This window comes from Oryzias melastigma, linkage group LG16 (genome assembly GCF_002922805.2).
Source record: "Oryzias melastigma strain HK-1 linkage group LG16, ASM292280v2, whole genome shotgun sequence".
In the NCBI taxonomy this organism is placed as follows: Eukaryota; Metazoa; Chordata; class Actinopteri; order Beloniformes; family Adrianichthyidae; genus Oryzias; species Oryzias melastigma.
The window spans coordinates 30,473,150-30,486,078 of record NC_050527.1 but is presented as its reverse complement, the minus strand read 5'-3'; the positions used below and the strand labels follow the sequence as shown (position 1 = coordinate 30,486,078).

The window sequence follows — 12,929 nt, the reverse complement described above, 5'->3', positions numbered from 1 at the left end:
AAACATGTCCACTCTTGTTCCTGTATTTTGGTAAATGCATTTCTCCCAGAACTTCGGTTTATATGTAATTTTTTTTCTTCTTCATTATGCGTTGTTTTGTTTTTGTTTTTTGGTGTCTGCGACTTATACTCCAGAGTGACGTATAGTCTACGGTATACAACCAATACTAAATTTATCTGAATCTTGTTTGCTTTTTTGGCCTAATGAAATAAAAAAAAATCTCACCTTAAATTACATTCTGAAATAAATTCTCTAAAATTCCCAGATAATTCGGTTATGTGGAAATGCTTATTTAGAAATACATTTAACTTTAGTAGTCAAACTTTAAAAGAATCTTCTTGATTTTGATTTTCTAACTTTTGATGAGAACGTTCTGTAATGCTGTTTAGACCCATTGTTGACGTGTGTGTTTGTGTTTTTTCTCCTCTGTGTCTGCAGGTATGATGAGGTCTTTCATGCGGCAGGGGCAGTATTTCTGCCACGAGTGTGGGAAGAGTTTCAGTCAGCCCAGCCACTTGCGCACTCACATGAGATCTCACACAGGTAAATAAACAAAGTTACACACCGTTTAGCGGCTTGTGCTGCTTTTCTCCTTTAGAATCTGCTGGAATTCCATTGTGTTAACAATTAAAAAAAAATTAGTAGATCTGGTGTTAAAGGGTTAGAAGCAAAAAAAGTGAGCTAGGAGGTAGAGGCACTGATTGGCAAGCACTTACTGATGGTGAATTTGTTAAAAACTGGTTGATGAAAATGGTGGAGGACCTCATACATTTCTACCTCACCAAATCTGACCATGTTTGAAAAAATTGGGATTAACAGTTGAAGAGTTGCGGTAATTGAAAGAATGAATTTTTCTCTTTATTATTCAGATAACTAAACTTATGTGACTTTCCAGCCCCTGCTTCAACTCTATAGGTTTTTCTTTTCCTTTTTACCCCTCCAACTCCCATTTGCTGCAGGTATGCACAAGCATTTCCACTCTTGACACATAGAGATTATATACAAGGGAATTCACATTACCGCTAAGTTGTCATGGCCGGACTCCACCGCTCAGTCACTTCCTCCTGCAGATCGCAGGAAGCGGAGCTTTGTCTTGGCTGAGTGTGGCAGCTGGTCTGAGAGTGCCTCCTGCCCTGGGCTGGGCAGCTGTCTCTATTTTTTAAACGGAGACATGATTTGCTGCAGATACTGACCTGTGACAAATTGTATACATTATTAATCGCATGTCAATTAGAGAGATGGAATTGTGCATTCTAATGAAGCAAAGCAGCATTTGTCCATGCCAACCTTGTGAATCCATTTGCATGAATCTCAGAGCCCCTCCCTCAACGGCTTGATTCAAAAAGCCAGACTTTTGCTTCACATTTACTTTGTTACCTTTGCTCACTTGTGTCCTCTTGCCCCCCTCTTTGAGCTATTTTGGAGTTTCAGCTGTTACATTGACATTATGCTAGCTTTTTCCGACTGTTTTGGCATTTAATAAGACTTTTTGGGCTATTTTGGAGTTTTAGCTAATATTTTAACTACAAGCTAGCTGTTTTGGCTAAATTAGGCATTTTTTCAAGTTTTTTGGAGAGTTTTGCAATATTTTTGCAACAAGCTAATTGTTCTGGCTAAATGTAACATTTTTTTCAGTTTTTTTTAATATTTTTAGCTGATATTTTAGCCACAGGCTAACTATTTTGGCTAAATTAGACATTTTTTTAAAGTTTTTTAGGCTAATTTGGAGTTTAGCTAATATTCTTGCTACATGCTAGCTGTTTCGGGTTAGTTTAGGTATTTTTTCAGTTCTTTAGTCTAATTTGGAGTTGAGCACATATTTTAGCCTCAGGTTAACTGTTTTAGCTAATTTAGACATTTTTTTCAGTTATTAAGGCCATTTTGGAGTTTAGCTAATATTTTAGGTACATGCTAGCTGCCAATTTTTAGGCTAACTCAGAGTTTTGCTAATATTTTAGCAAAATATGAACAGTTTCTTTAAATATGAATTTCAGCATCTTCAGCTATCAGCTCTAGTATCTTCAGCGGCCACATTCAGCAAACAGCATTCACACTAGTATTAACTTAGGTAATGCTATATTTATCTTGTTATTTGAGCCACTTTTATTCCTCTAAAATCCACCTTTTCCTGCCTATTCACATCTTCACTAGTCATCAGGACTTTATTTAGTCCTGTCCTTTTCTTGTCCTTTGTTTTGTTTCCTTACTTCACACTTTTCTGTACATCATCTTCTCTTCCCTGGCATTTTATCATTTTATTCCTTCACCTCCTCAGCTACGTTCACAGCAACGCGTGTTCAGGTGACTGCATTCAATGACAAATATAGTCAACGTGCCTAAGCGTCTGTTTTGGGTCTCTGTTCAGAACTCTCTGATTCACGCTTCAATACTCATTCTTCTACAATTAGTTCTGGGTCTGCAAACAAAACACATGACCATTGAACCCATGTTGAAAGTTTTGGTCAGACTTTGACCAATCAGGGACTTGGTAGTGACAGATGGATCCATTTTTGAGAAATTACTAATAAGGAAAAAAAAAAAGATTTACGAGATTTGTTCTGGTCTGACATTTCGCACTAGGCCTCTTTCAACTCTAGGTGGCGGACATGTGCTTGACAACAGAAGAAGCCCCTCCCTTCTTGTCCAGGGTGAACACTGGATGGGCTAAAAAAAAAACCTGGGCTAATCGCAATTTCAAGACGTTCTTGAACGCGGATCAAATGCCTGATGTATACCTTAGAATTTTATATTATCCTCGACTTTGTCAGGAAAAAATCTGAGACATCACTTGAACCCAAGGTCAGCCTGTGAAATGCTCAGGTTGGTTTAAAGTCCTAATCAGGGACTCGAATTTGGTTGTGACTTGTGGATGTGGTCCTTATCCTCATCCACCTGCAGGTGGCGGACTAGTATTTGGTAACGACAGTCCAGTGTGAACTCCATATGCTAAAAGAAGCGCGTTCTGAACGTAGCTTTCCTGGTTTCCTCCCTTCCTTCCCTCTCCACTCTGTGGCTCCTCACTCCTCCTCCTGCTCCTCTTCTCCTCTCTCCTGTGCTGTCATGTCCATCAGCCGGGGTGGCAGTGATCACAGTGGACACTGAGATAAGTAGCTTCTTTATGGAGAGTGTGAATGATATGTGGCACAGCCAGTGATTCCAAGTGACAGAGGCCAAATGGTAAGTGATGCAGTGCTCAGCGTCCCTCCCAGCCCTATTGTAAACACACTCGCTGCATTAACGCACACACACATACACAAACACGCTGCGCACGGCGTCTGTAAACACTCAGAGAGGCTGTAATTAATGTTGTCACCCACAGTTGTCTTCACTACGGACGTGCGCACGCAGAAAAGGCCAGCCACCCCGAGGCCTCGATTAACATGCGTCATATTAAATCACTGACTTGCCTCCACCAGGTTTCATCACCATCATCACCACCATCATCACCATCATCATCACTGCCAGCTCCACTCGATTAGCGAGGGTGCTGGTGGCAAATGTTACTGTGTGCCGACGGTGGTGGAGAAAGCAAAAAAAAAAAAAAACCTCATGTGGATCTGGTAGAGCATTTAACCAAATGCCCTCCTCCCTTCCCTTCCCTTCCTCCTCCTCCTCCTCTCCCTCTTCCTCCTCTTCCCTCTCCTTCTCCCCCCACAGTCAGGTTTGATTATAATGGACTCCACAGAGGTACTGACGCTCACGCCATCGCTTCTGAAGCTCCCAAACAAGTATGTGGCACATTGGCTAAAGCACTGGGCTCCTTCATTGCTTCTGCATGTCTTTCATTATTGCTGCCTTACTTATGCATGTGCGTGTGTGTGTGCACGTTTGTGTCAGTCACGCAGCCGTCCATCCTGTGTGAGTTATATTCTCTGTTCCTGTGTGAGTCCCACAACGTGCCCTGCCATTAACACCTGGTGTTCTCACATGCTGCCGGATCACACCTGACGTTTTAGTGTGTCTCCAGCTCACATGTATGACAGGTTTCTCATGGAAAAGCTGCATTTGTCTTTCCACACTTTTACATCGTTATTTTACTTTTAAGAATCCGGACTCTAAAAGCGTCATTTCTATCAGGATAATACCTACTCACTATATAATGCGCTTGCCACTTTCTAGTGCTGTCTGAATCTACTAATTCCAACATCTAGTGCACTACAAATCTCCCAGAAGTCTTCGCAAAAATCTAGCGTGCATCAATGCTCACTACATTAGCGAAAATAGACCACAATGCTTCTGTGGTTGAACAATTTAAAAAACAAAGAAAAACGTGTTTAAATGTATTTTTTTTTATTTTTATAAAGAATCTACATTTTCATCATCAAAACACAGTGAAGTCATAAATATACATTATAAAATGTTTGTATTTACTAGATTTTCACTTTGTGAAATCGGATGACGTCAAATCCGGCGTTTAGAAAAAAAGAGAGAAAAGTAGTGGGCATTGCGTCCAAATTGCTTTTAAATTCCTCTAGATAGTCTTGCACTATATAGTTTTTAGTAGTTAGGACTTAGGGTGGGAATTCAGACATAGACTGTATGTGCTTTTCAAGTTATAAGTGCGTACCCGTTACTAACTCTTGTGCGCCGTTTTTGTTTGAAATTAGGAAATTAGGCAATCAGAGTTTGTGTGGGTGTCCTATGGGCACTTAAATATCACGTGCACATCCCATGGATAAAGCATTCACGGAACCAGTAAGTGCCCCTCACCAATGACTAAAGCAGGACAGAACCACCCATACATCATTCATCTTACATTATCCTTACAAATACTTCGCGATACACTTACTACAACAATGGTACGTCCCATTTTCACGACATCCGTTGAGGTGGTCATAAGAGCCTCAAGGTAACTACAGGGCCAAACCCGAATTCTTCCCTTCTCCCTTCCCTTACATGTAGCCAACCAAACGGAGAGTTATGGAAAAATAGTATCTTTAAAGTCGGACGTCACTTCCACTCGATGACATTGTCAATAGTTGCCGGTCCGCTACCATTAGCGCGGAGCTTCCAGCGCTTAAATATACATAGACAACAGCTGTTTTATAACTTTAAAAAGGTCATGCTACAACAAAAAGTCACTATTTGCATTTAAATATAAACTTCTGTGAACCACGTGAAGGGAAGGGCTTCTCCTGTGCGGAACTCCCTTGCGATGGAGGGCTCTGTATCCCACCACTTTAGGATTGACCCTTAAAAAAACTATTTACTACACTACAAATGCCCCTACAAATGGAGAGAGAAGGGAAGAATTTGGATTCCCTTTACAATGCGTCTCAGCATGTCTGTGACCCCTCCACAAGTCTGGACAACCCCAAAACTAAACGCACCTGTACGGGTCAACTCTTGTATGGGTACATGTGACTAAGGCATTAAATGATGTGCAAGAATGTTAAAAAAAATATATAGAAAACTCAATTAACAGATGAAATTCTGTAGTTTAAGAATCCAAGAAGTGAATATTCTCATATAAAAGTGTTTGCTCCAGTGTTTAACTTAAGATGGTTAGGGACATTTAGCGGAGATTGCCTTATCCACTCTCTCATCCAAATAGCCAAATAAGTCTTAGTGTGAGTACTTCAGGGTGCTCTCCAAACAACGGTACCTGACAAATACAAAACCGCAGTAACACAACTTTCTGTGTCTCTCCAGTCACTCGTAACATCAACAAAGACTGCAGGAGTAAAACCTGCTCCATATTGACACTCCTACAGAGCTGGCGTCTAAACTCTGCACCGGCATCATAATTAATCACACGCATCAGAAACACACAATCCCACACAGATTCACGCCATGAGTGATGGGAGCAGCAGAGGGGTCCAATTAGATGTAGTGTCGACGCTGCGTTATGGTGACGATAACCTTTAGTTTAATGTAGTACACCGGTCCCGTCAGCGATGTTTCCTCACAGGACGACACGGTGGAGATTCTCGCTTTCTTCTCACGTCTCGCCATCCTTCCAGATGCTTTTCTGTTTCCTCAGTGTGATTTTTTTTGTGATTAATTACACCTTTTTTTTGTTGTTTTTATCTTTCTTTTTTTACCCACCCTTCCTCTATTTCTCTTCTTTCTGTTTTGTTTCTGATGATGTATGATAACAGCTATATTTCCCCATTACTTCTTCTAGGAGGGAAAGGTGCGGGAGGGGCCGGGGGAGTCATTTGTTTTCCCGCTTTGATATTCTTCCATTTATCAAAATGATAATTAGGTGCAATTAAATGGCACTCTCATTTGTTTTGTGCAGAGGTGTCTGTGCCATTGTAGGTCAGTCTAATTAGAAGAGGGAGTAGAGGGTATGTGGAGTGGGTTGGGGGGTGTATTTGTGTTTTTGGGAGGTGCGTGGAGTGGCTCAGGTGATTGAGACAGATAAAAAAGTGGGACTGTTCAGATAGCAGATGTGTGGCACTCTGCAGATAGCAGGGTGCAAAGGGAGAGTTTGTCTCTTCTTATGCTACATTCACACCGGGCATGTGTTGAGCGTTCAACCCGTGTTCTTGACCACGATTTTAGCAAACCGGGTTCACACCGGACTACCCAATTCTAGCACATAAACCTACAGTTGGAACAGGTTTGGTGCGAAGTGTTAAAGTGGTGATAATCTTGTTCCAGGCTATTTCTTTCGCAGCTCTATTCCAATATATTAAAGTCTTGGTGTCACAGAATTCTGACACAAACCTAAATTATTAATTTCTCTTCCATAATCTGAGACTGATCAAAGTTCAACTGGTCAGATCCCCCAGGATTTTGCGGCATATATTCATGATTGTTGTGGCCTAAAACGCCTGATGTTGCGGCAGCTTTTGTGAAAAGTTGCGAGGTTTTTCAATATATATTTTTTCGAAAAACGCCTAAAAAATGTGAATTATTAAATGAACTTCACATATTCTCATATTCTAACTCTTTTTATTGTACCATTCGCACTAGCAAAATACTGCACCATCATTTTACAACATTGTTGTGCTGCAAATGATGGACTGCTCTGCACCCACACGCTCAGCGCAACACCTCGCCACACCAGGAGCTCACGCACCAGGTGGCGTCGGCGCGCAGTCAAGCGACCACTTTCAATTTAAAGTATATACAAAGAGCAAAATTTTGGACCTCTACGCGCGTTTGCATAGATGTTTCTTTCAAAGTGGACGCTTAAAGGCGCGCTGGTGTGTGAACACCTTGACACACACACACACCCACCCCTACACACCCACGAGTGTGTAGCCCTGCCAGAGCACACAGAAAGTTCATAAAAAGAGCACGGCTCCCGGGAAGAAGTCAGAAAGGAAAAAAACACGGCGTCACTCATGACTGTTATCACGGTAGATTGGTCAAAGTTGCAGTTAAGTTGCGGTGAAAAGGTCAATTTTCAAGGTTTGCAAGTTTTCTTGAATTTGTGTTAATAGTTGCGATCACAACCTCACGAAATCCTGGAGGGTCTGACTGGTTTATTTTAAAAGGATGCCAGTTTTGTACGTAGACCCTGAAAACTGACTTAAAATCTAGCTATGCATTTATGTGCAAGTTTTTACAAGTTTACATAGAGTTGTCATGGAAGTGGTCGCTTGAATGCGCGTTGGCGATGCCCGTGTGAACGTAGCACTAAATGAATGTAAATTCTTCATTTGACCTGTTTTGTTACTTCCAGCTGACTGCTATCATCTATTTTTTTGTGTTTTTCTGTGTTTGCTTAAGCTTCTATGTTTCAGAAGTCTCCCAGTTTTATCCAAGACGTCACCTAGGATGTCCAGCTGACCTTTGAACTTCTTGTGTGTGCTCCTCAGGGGAAAGGCCATTCTGCTGCCAGCTCTGCCCATACCGAGCCTCTCAGAAAGGGAACCTAAAGACGCACGTTCAGAGTGTCCACCATATGCCTTTCGACAACAGCCAGTACCCCGACTCCAAGAACGGGCTGCTGAGCCAGGAGGAGCAAGGAGCTCTGGCTTCCAAACAGCCAGCAACACCACAATGACCACAGCACCAAGACCCCCCCCCCCTAACATTGACCTGAAGAGCGCCCAAGTCAGGGAGTCCCACAGCCCTCCAAACCCTGATACCAGTCCTGAAAAGCTTTGAAGTTGGGGCACAAGATGAACTCTTTTTGCTCTGAGGAACTCTCTAGAATTAACTTGTTTTGTTTCCTGTTTTTTTTTTCTTTTCTTTTGGTGAGGCTAAAACATTATCACCAAACTGAAAGTGCACTTTGGAAAAAGTGAAAAAAAATGAGCAGTGAAATGTTAAGTGTCTTTTATAGCAGGAAAACCGATATTCAGTCCTTCGTTTCTTCTGGTCTTCTTACGTATGAAGTTGATGGATTTGCCTTCAGCTCTGGTTATTGAGATTCAAGGATATGAAGTAGTTAAGCGATGCCCTACAGGAAATGTCAAGTTTAAACTGAACTCTTATGCAGCTGCTTGTTTTAATTTGAGGACCGTGGCACCGCATGTCTGCTGTTGGTGCCTCTTCCACATTATTTACTTTTTTTTCAGCGTTGTACGAGTTTTAGCAGCTTTCAGGACGACTGCAGGGGAGAAAAGGTGTTGTAGTGATCAGTCAGACAAATCAGGTGTGAAAGAGGGTGTCATCCATAAAAAATGCCCTCAAATTAAAACACAAACAGGCAGGAAAAACAAGCAACTTTTTAAATAAAACATACAAATCTGACAGCTCTCAAAGTACAATGACGTTATCACGTTTTTTTTTTTTTGTGCTGGGTTCCAACCAAAAGATATTTTAGTGTCGTGTCCAGAGACAAAAGATTGAAAGAAAAGTAAGCTTGTATTTGTATCTTTCATTTTAAGGGTGGTGTGGTTTGTATTACCTGTTAAAGCCAGTCATCATGGGTATGTTTACCCAGCAGTTGTCGTTTTTGACAAGCGGGTAGACCACATTCTCACACTGTGCCTCCCCAGCTGATTGAAAATGCGTCAAAATAACAGAAAAAAGTTCATTTTTTGATCATTATTTTGCATTCCTTTTTGTCTTTATGTTGTTGGCTTGCACATTCAAACCCAAAATGTGCAACAGTGGATGAAAATCTGTGTCAAAACTCTGTGTCCGTTTAAAAAAGCAAACAAGCTAGCTAGCTAACGTGCTATTTTAAGCTAGCTTAAAGTACAAACCTAAAGAGAGTTTTTGCCCAGCTCTGCCTAATTAACTTTTGACAGGAAAGAACATTTTGTCAGATTGTATTATTTGTCTGTTAGTTTTAATGATAAAAGAGCCAAACAAATAAACCCAACATGCTAGCACACCCTGGATTAACAGCTAGCAGCATAACTGCTTGTTTTGTTGTGTAAACTCTTGCATTGGACAGCAAGCTGGATTGCTATGATGTCAGTATGAGATAGTGAATGTGAAATTTAGCATTCCTAGGGGTCAGAGGAAGATAGAAGCTGGTTGGGGCAGAGGATCAGTCCCCCGCTGATTTTAGGGCTAATAATTCTAACCTTTTGAATTGTACAAATATATCAGCCTTAGCGAAGCCGTGTGTGAGTGTGCGACGTGTTGGTGCGTTCTTTTCCAAACCTCTCCACACTGACTACGTCAGTGTTTTCCAGTCTCCGTTTCTAGATGCTTTGCACACTATCCTACCTCTTTATAGCGATGGAAGCCTGTTAGTTAGATGTTTATGAAATTCAAAGCAGGACTGTTTCCTTGTAGGTCTTTTTTGCTCGGAAGTGATCCGTAATCAGCCATGCTTTGCCATTTTGTCACAAACAGGAAGAGGAAAAGGCTTTGCGAAGCAGCTCAAAACTTTCCGGACTAATCCTTGACTGAAGGTTTTTAACAGCGACCCCTAATGGAGCAACGTAGTACTGCTTGATGATCAACAGTACGTGAACACACGTCAGTGCGTTGTTAAGTCATGCATACAATACAGTGTGCGTAAATAGGCCTAATTATACACTCAGTTGTGTATATGGAGGGTGTACGTAGTAAATATACTTGAAATGGATTTTTTAGCCTTTAAAGTAGTGTAGTACTAATACCTATGTTGTAAAGAATTCCCTTTAAGTTTAACTCGTCAGAATTTGTACTCCAAAGTGTGACTTAGAGAACTATGAAGTGGGGGCGGGTGTATATAAACTGTATATCTGTGATCTACTCTTACCAAACCCTTTATAAACAGTGGTAGAAACCAAATGGCATTACTCGTGCACTTGGACTCTAGGTTAGTGCTTTAACCATTTTCATTTGGTCAGTTCTAGCGAAGCTTTCTTTAAGAATGTCTCCTTTCAATGTGCCGGCTAATACATTTTAATGTCTTTTTCTGGTTTATATGCTTTTGTTTTGGGTTTGTTTGTGAGTATATTAGAAAGAAAATATAGATTTAAATGAAAAGTGATTTGTTCAGTCAAGGCTGTGTGCACAGCTTCTTAGCTACATTCTCCTTATGGTAAGTCAGTTAATGCTAGCGGTGCTTTTCTTTCTTTTTTTTTTATTTAGAAAAATGCAAGAGTGATTTTTTAGTCTTTATCTTTACTTAAATTTAGGATTTTTTCTTTTTACTGCCCACAGAGTGACTGGCAAATGTTTCTCTGGCAGTTTTTTGTTTTTTTTTCTGTGACATGCCTCTTAAACAGTATGATTTGGGTCCGTATGCCTTTTGTTTTTGTTGTGATTCATAATTCACTCACCTTAGAGGACATTATTCCAAATATGCTTGATTGATATCCATATTTATTATAATTTCAGAAAAGGATAAGAGGACAGAAGCAGAGAGGAGGGTTGGTTTTTATATTACTGGGTGGTTTTTGTTTTAATATCTTCTAGTTGTCGATCCAGCAGGCCCATGTGAAAGCTCTACCTCGTCTGAGCCATTTTCAGTTCTGTCAACTTTTGTACATCATTTCAGAAAGATGTTATGTCCACAATAAAGACACCCAAAATGACGGCTGCTGTCAGAGGTTTGTCTGGTTCTTGCTTCTTTCTGACTTTGGGACCAAAGACTTCACATGTTTTAAGGCTTTATGTATCTTTGGGTTAGTCTTTGTGCCGTTTAGAAGAACCAAAAAATAAATGTTAGAGCTTTGACATGTATCTAATCCAGATCAGGAGTCTAAACTATTGTTTGTTTTGGCATAAAAAAACAATATATTTTAACTACTGACAGATTCACATGACTTCCTTTCAAAATAAGACACCTTGTGCCGCTCATCTCAAAGCAGCAAATGTGGTTGTAGGTACTGTACTATCAGTGGAAATTATCATTTAAATAAGTTTATTTTACTATTTCATATCAGCTAGAAGTTGAACAAACTGAAATTAAATCAGACTAACTTTATTTAAACATCTGTCAATGTTTTGGTAGGACTTTAATTAACTACAAAGGATTGATAGATTGTTGGAGAAATCTATAATTTATATGTTTTCTGTACTTATTGACAAATGTTAAGTCAGCTTCTGACAATGAAAGCACTTAAAAAACAGACACAATAATTACCTTAAAGATATTAATAGTGTTTTTTCATCTATCTTTGAGCTGCAGTGTACACCAAACTCCACCATGCTGACCTGGTAGCTGTATGTCTGCAACAGAACCCTCTGATTTGCTCAGTGTTCATTACCTGCAGAAGACACTGTTCAAGATTCACAGAGTGGAGGTGAAAGCACATCCTGCCAAAGCCACCCTGCCAGCTGCTGCCTTTCATATCATGTGACACGTTTGATGGATGCAGACTCTGATGCCTGTCCGGGTCTCGTTGTCACATCGATGTCCGTGTGTGGCCTCGCCGTCAAAGTCGAGCTGCCAAGCAGCGGTGACGAGAAACCTGCAACCTTCAACTACGGGCAACCACCCAGAGATCTGCTGCTACTTTGCCAGTCTCTTTCATGTTCTGTGTCTGTGTGCACCATCTGTCTGTCGATCTGAGTGACAGCTGAATGACAGGTTCCCTCTGAGAACATGGCACATAACGTTAATGCCAGGCAGGCCTGCAGGCTGAGAAAAGACTTCGGCTGCCCGTCACTCTTACCAACCGCATCAGTCACCGAGAAGGCAGATGTGACGGCCTTGAGCTCCCTGGAAAACCTTTTCGCTGACACCCTTTCTTTCTGTCACCCAGCAGAGAAAAGCTGACTGACTGAGTGAGTGACTGAGTGACTGACTGAGGCGGAAAATATGCCAGGCTGACTCTGAAATGATAGACATGCCAGGCTGACTCTGAAATGATAGACAGGAACACTTTTTTTACGTCTTTATCAGCCACAAGAGAGCTGTGGCTTCTGTTGAAGGCTTTGGTTTTGCACAGGTATGACTGCAGGGTTATTTTTCAGTCTTTTAAAAAAAAATATATATATATATATATATATATACATATATGTGTGTGTGTGTGTGTGTGTGTGTGTGTTTTCTGGATGAGTTTATCCAAATCTGAGATAAATTTTGTAGCTAGAATCTCTAAGAAATTATATTTGTGATGTTATACTTAGTGTATACAGTGTCTTTTTCAAAGCAAGTAAAAAATATAGATTACAAAATGTTTATCCTTTGTTATTGGTGAAATTCCTTGGTTCCTTCCTTGGTAAAATTTCTCTCAAGTTTTGATGTCCTGCTCTTTATGATAAAATTTAATCAAGAAAGTAGATTTAAAAGCACTTTTATTGAAGTCTTTTGCTCAGCTAATTGAAAATACGTATTAATTTAAGTTTGTATGACTCAAAATTTGTTGTTAATCATCAGTGCAAGTATATTACGCATGTTGTCCCCCAAATATATCCTATGTTATCCCTACATAACCAGTTGTATCATATCTGATCCACATTTCTGAGACTCCCATCTCTTAAGCTAATTTAGTTTTCTACCTGCAGTTCATCATCATTCCACTAGGGGCAGTAGAAGGACTTTTCTTCCTTATTTCAAAATGGCTGCCTCCATGAAATCTCAAAAACACTTTTGGCGGGAAAAACGTTTTGCAAATTTGCAATTTTTTTGG

At 40.4% G+C, this 12,929-nt stretch overlaps 1 protein-coding gene and 1 long non-coding RNA gene across 7 annotated transcripts in view; one reads left to right on the top strand and one right to left on the bottom strand.

The window, feature by feature from the left end:
- The window catches only part of znf516 (zinc finger protein 516), a 66,649-nt gene extending 55,763 nt beyond the window's left edge, over positions 1 to 10,886 (top strand). For 4 of the 5 annotated variants that reach the window (XM_024263507.2, XM_036215772.1, XM_024263506.2 and 1 more), the window contains exons 4-5: positions 439 to 543; positions 7,776 to 10,886. In XM_024263507.2, the coding sequence (XP_024119275.1) occupies positions 439 to 543; positions 7,776 to 7,963 (293 nt within the window). In that variant the 3' untranslated portion in view covers positions 7,964 to 10,886. Of the gene's footprint in view, positions 1 to 438; positions 544 to 3,657; positions 3,729 to 7,775 lie in introns of all 5 variants that reach the window. The other variant, XM_024263509.2, reaches the window with a different exon arrangement.
- Positions 1 to 12,929, bottom strand: part of LOC112140513 — a 64,800-nt gene that overhangs the window by 40,419 nt on the left and 11,452 nt on the right. Inside the window, exon 2 of one of the 2 annotated variants that reach the window (XR_002918181.2) lies at positions 1,021 to 1,193. This is a non-coding gene — a long non-coding RNA (uncharacterized LOC112140513). Of the gene's footprint in view, positions 1 to 1,020; positions 1,494 to 12,929 lie in introns of those variants that run through there. The other variant, XR_004949282.1, reaches the window with a different exon arrangement.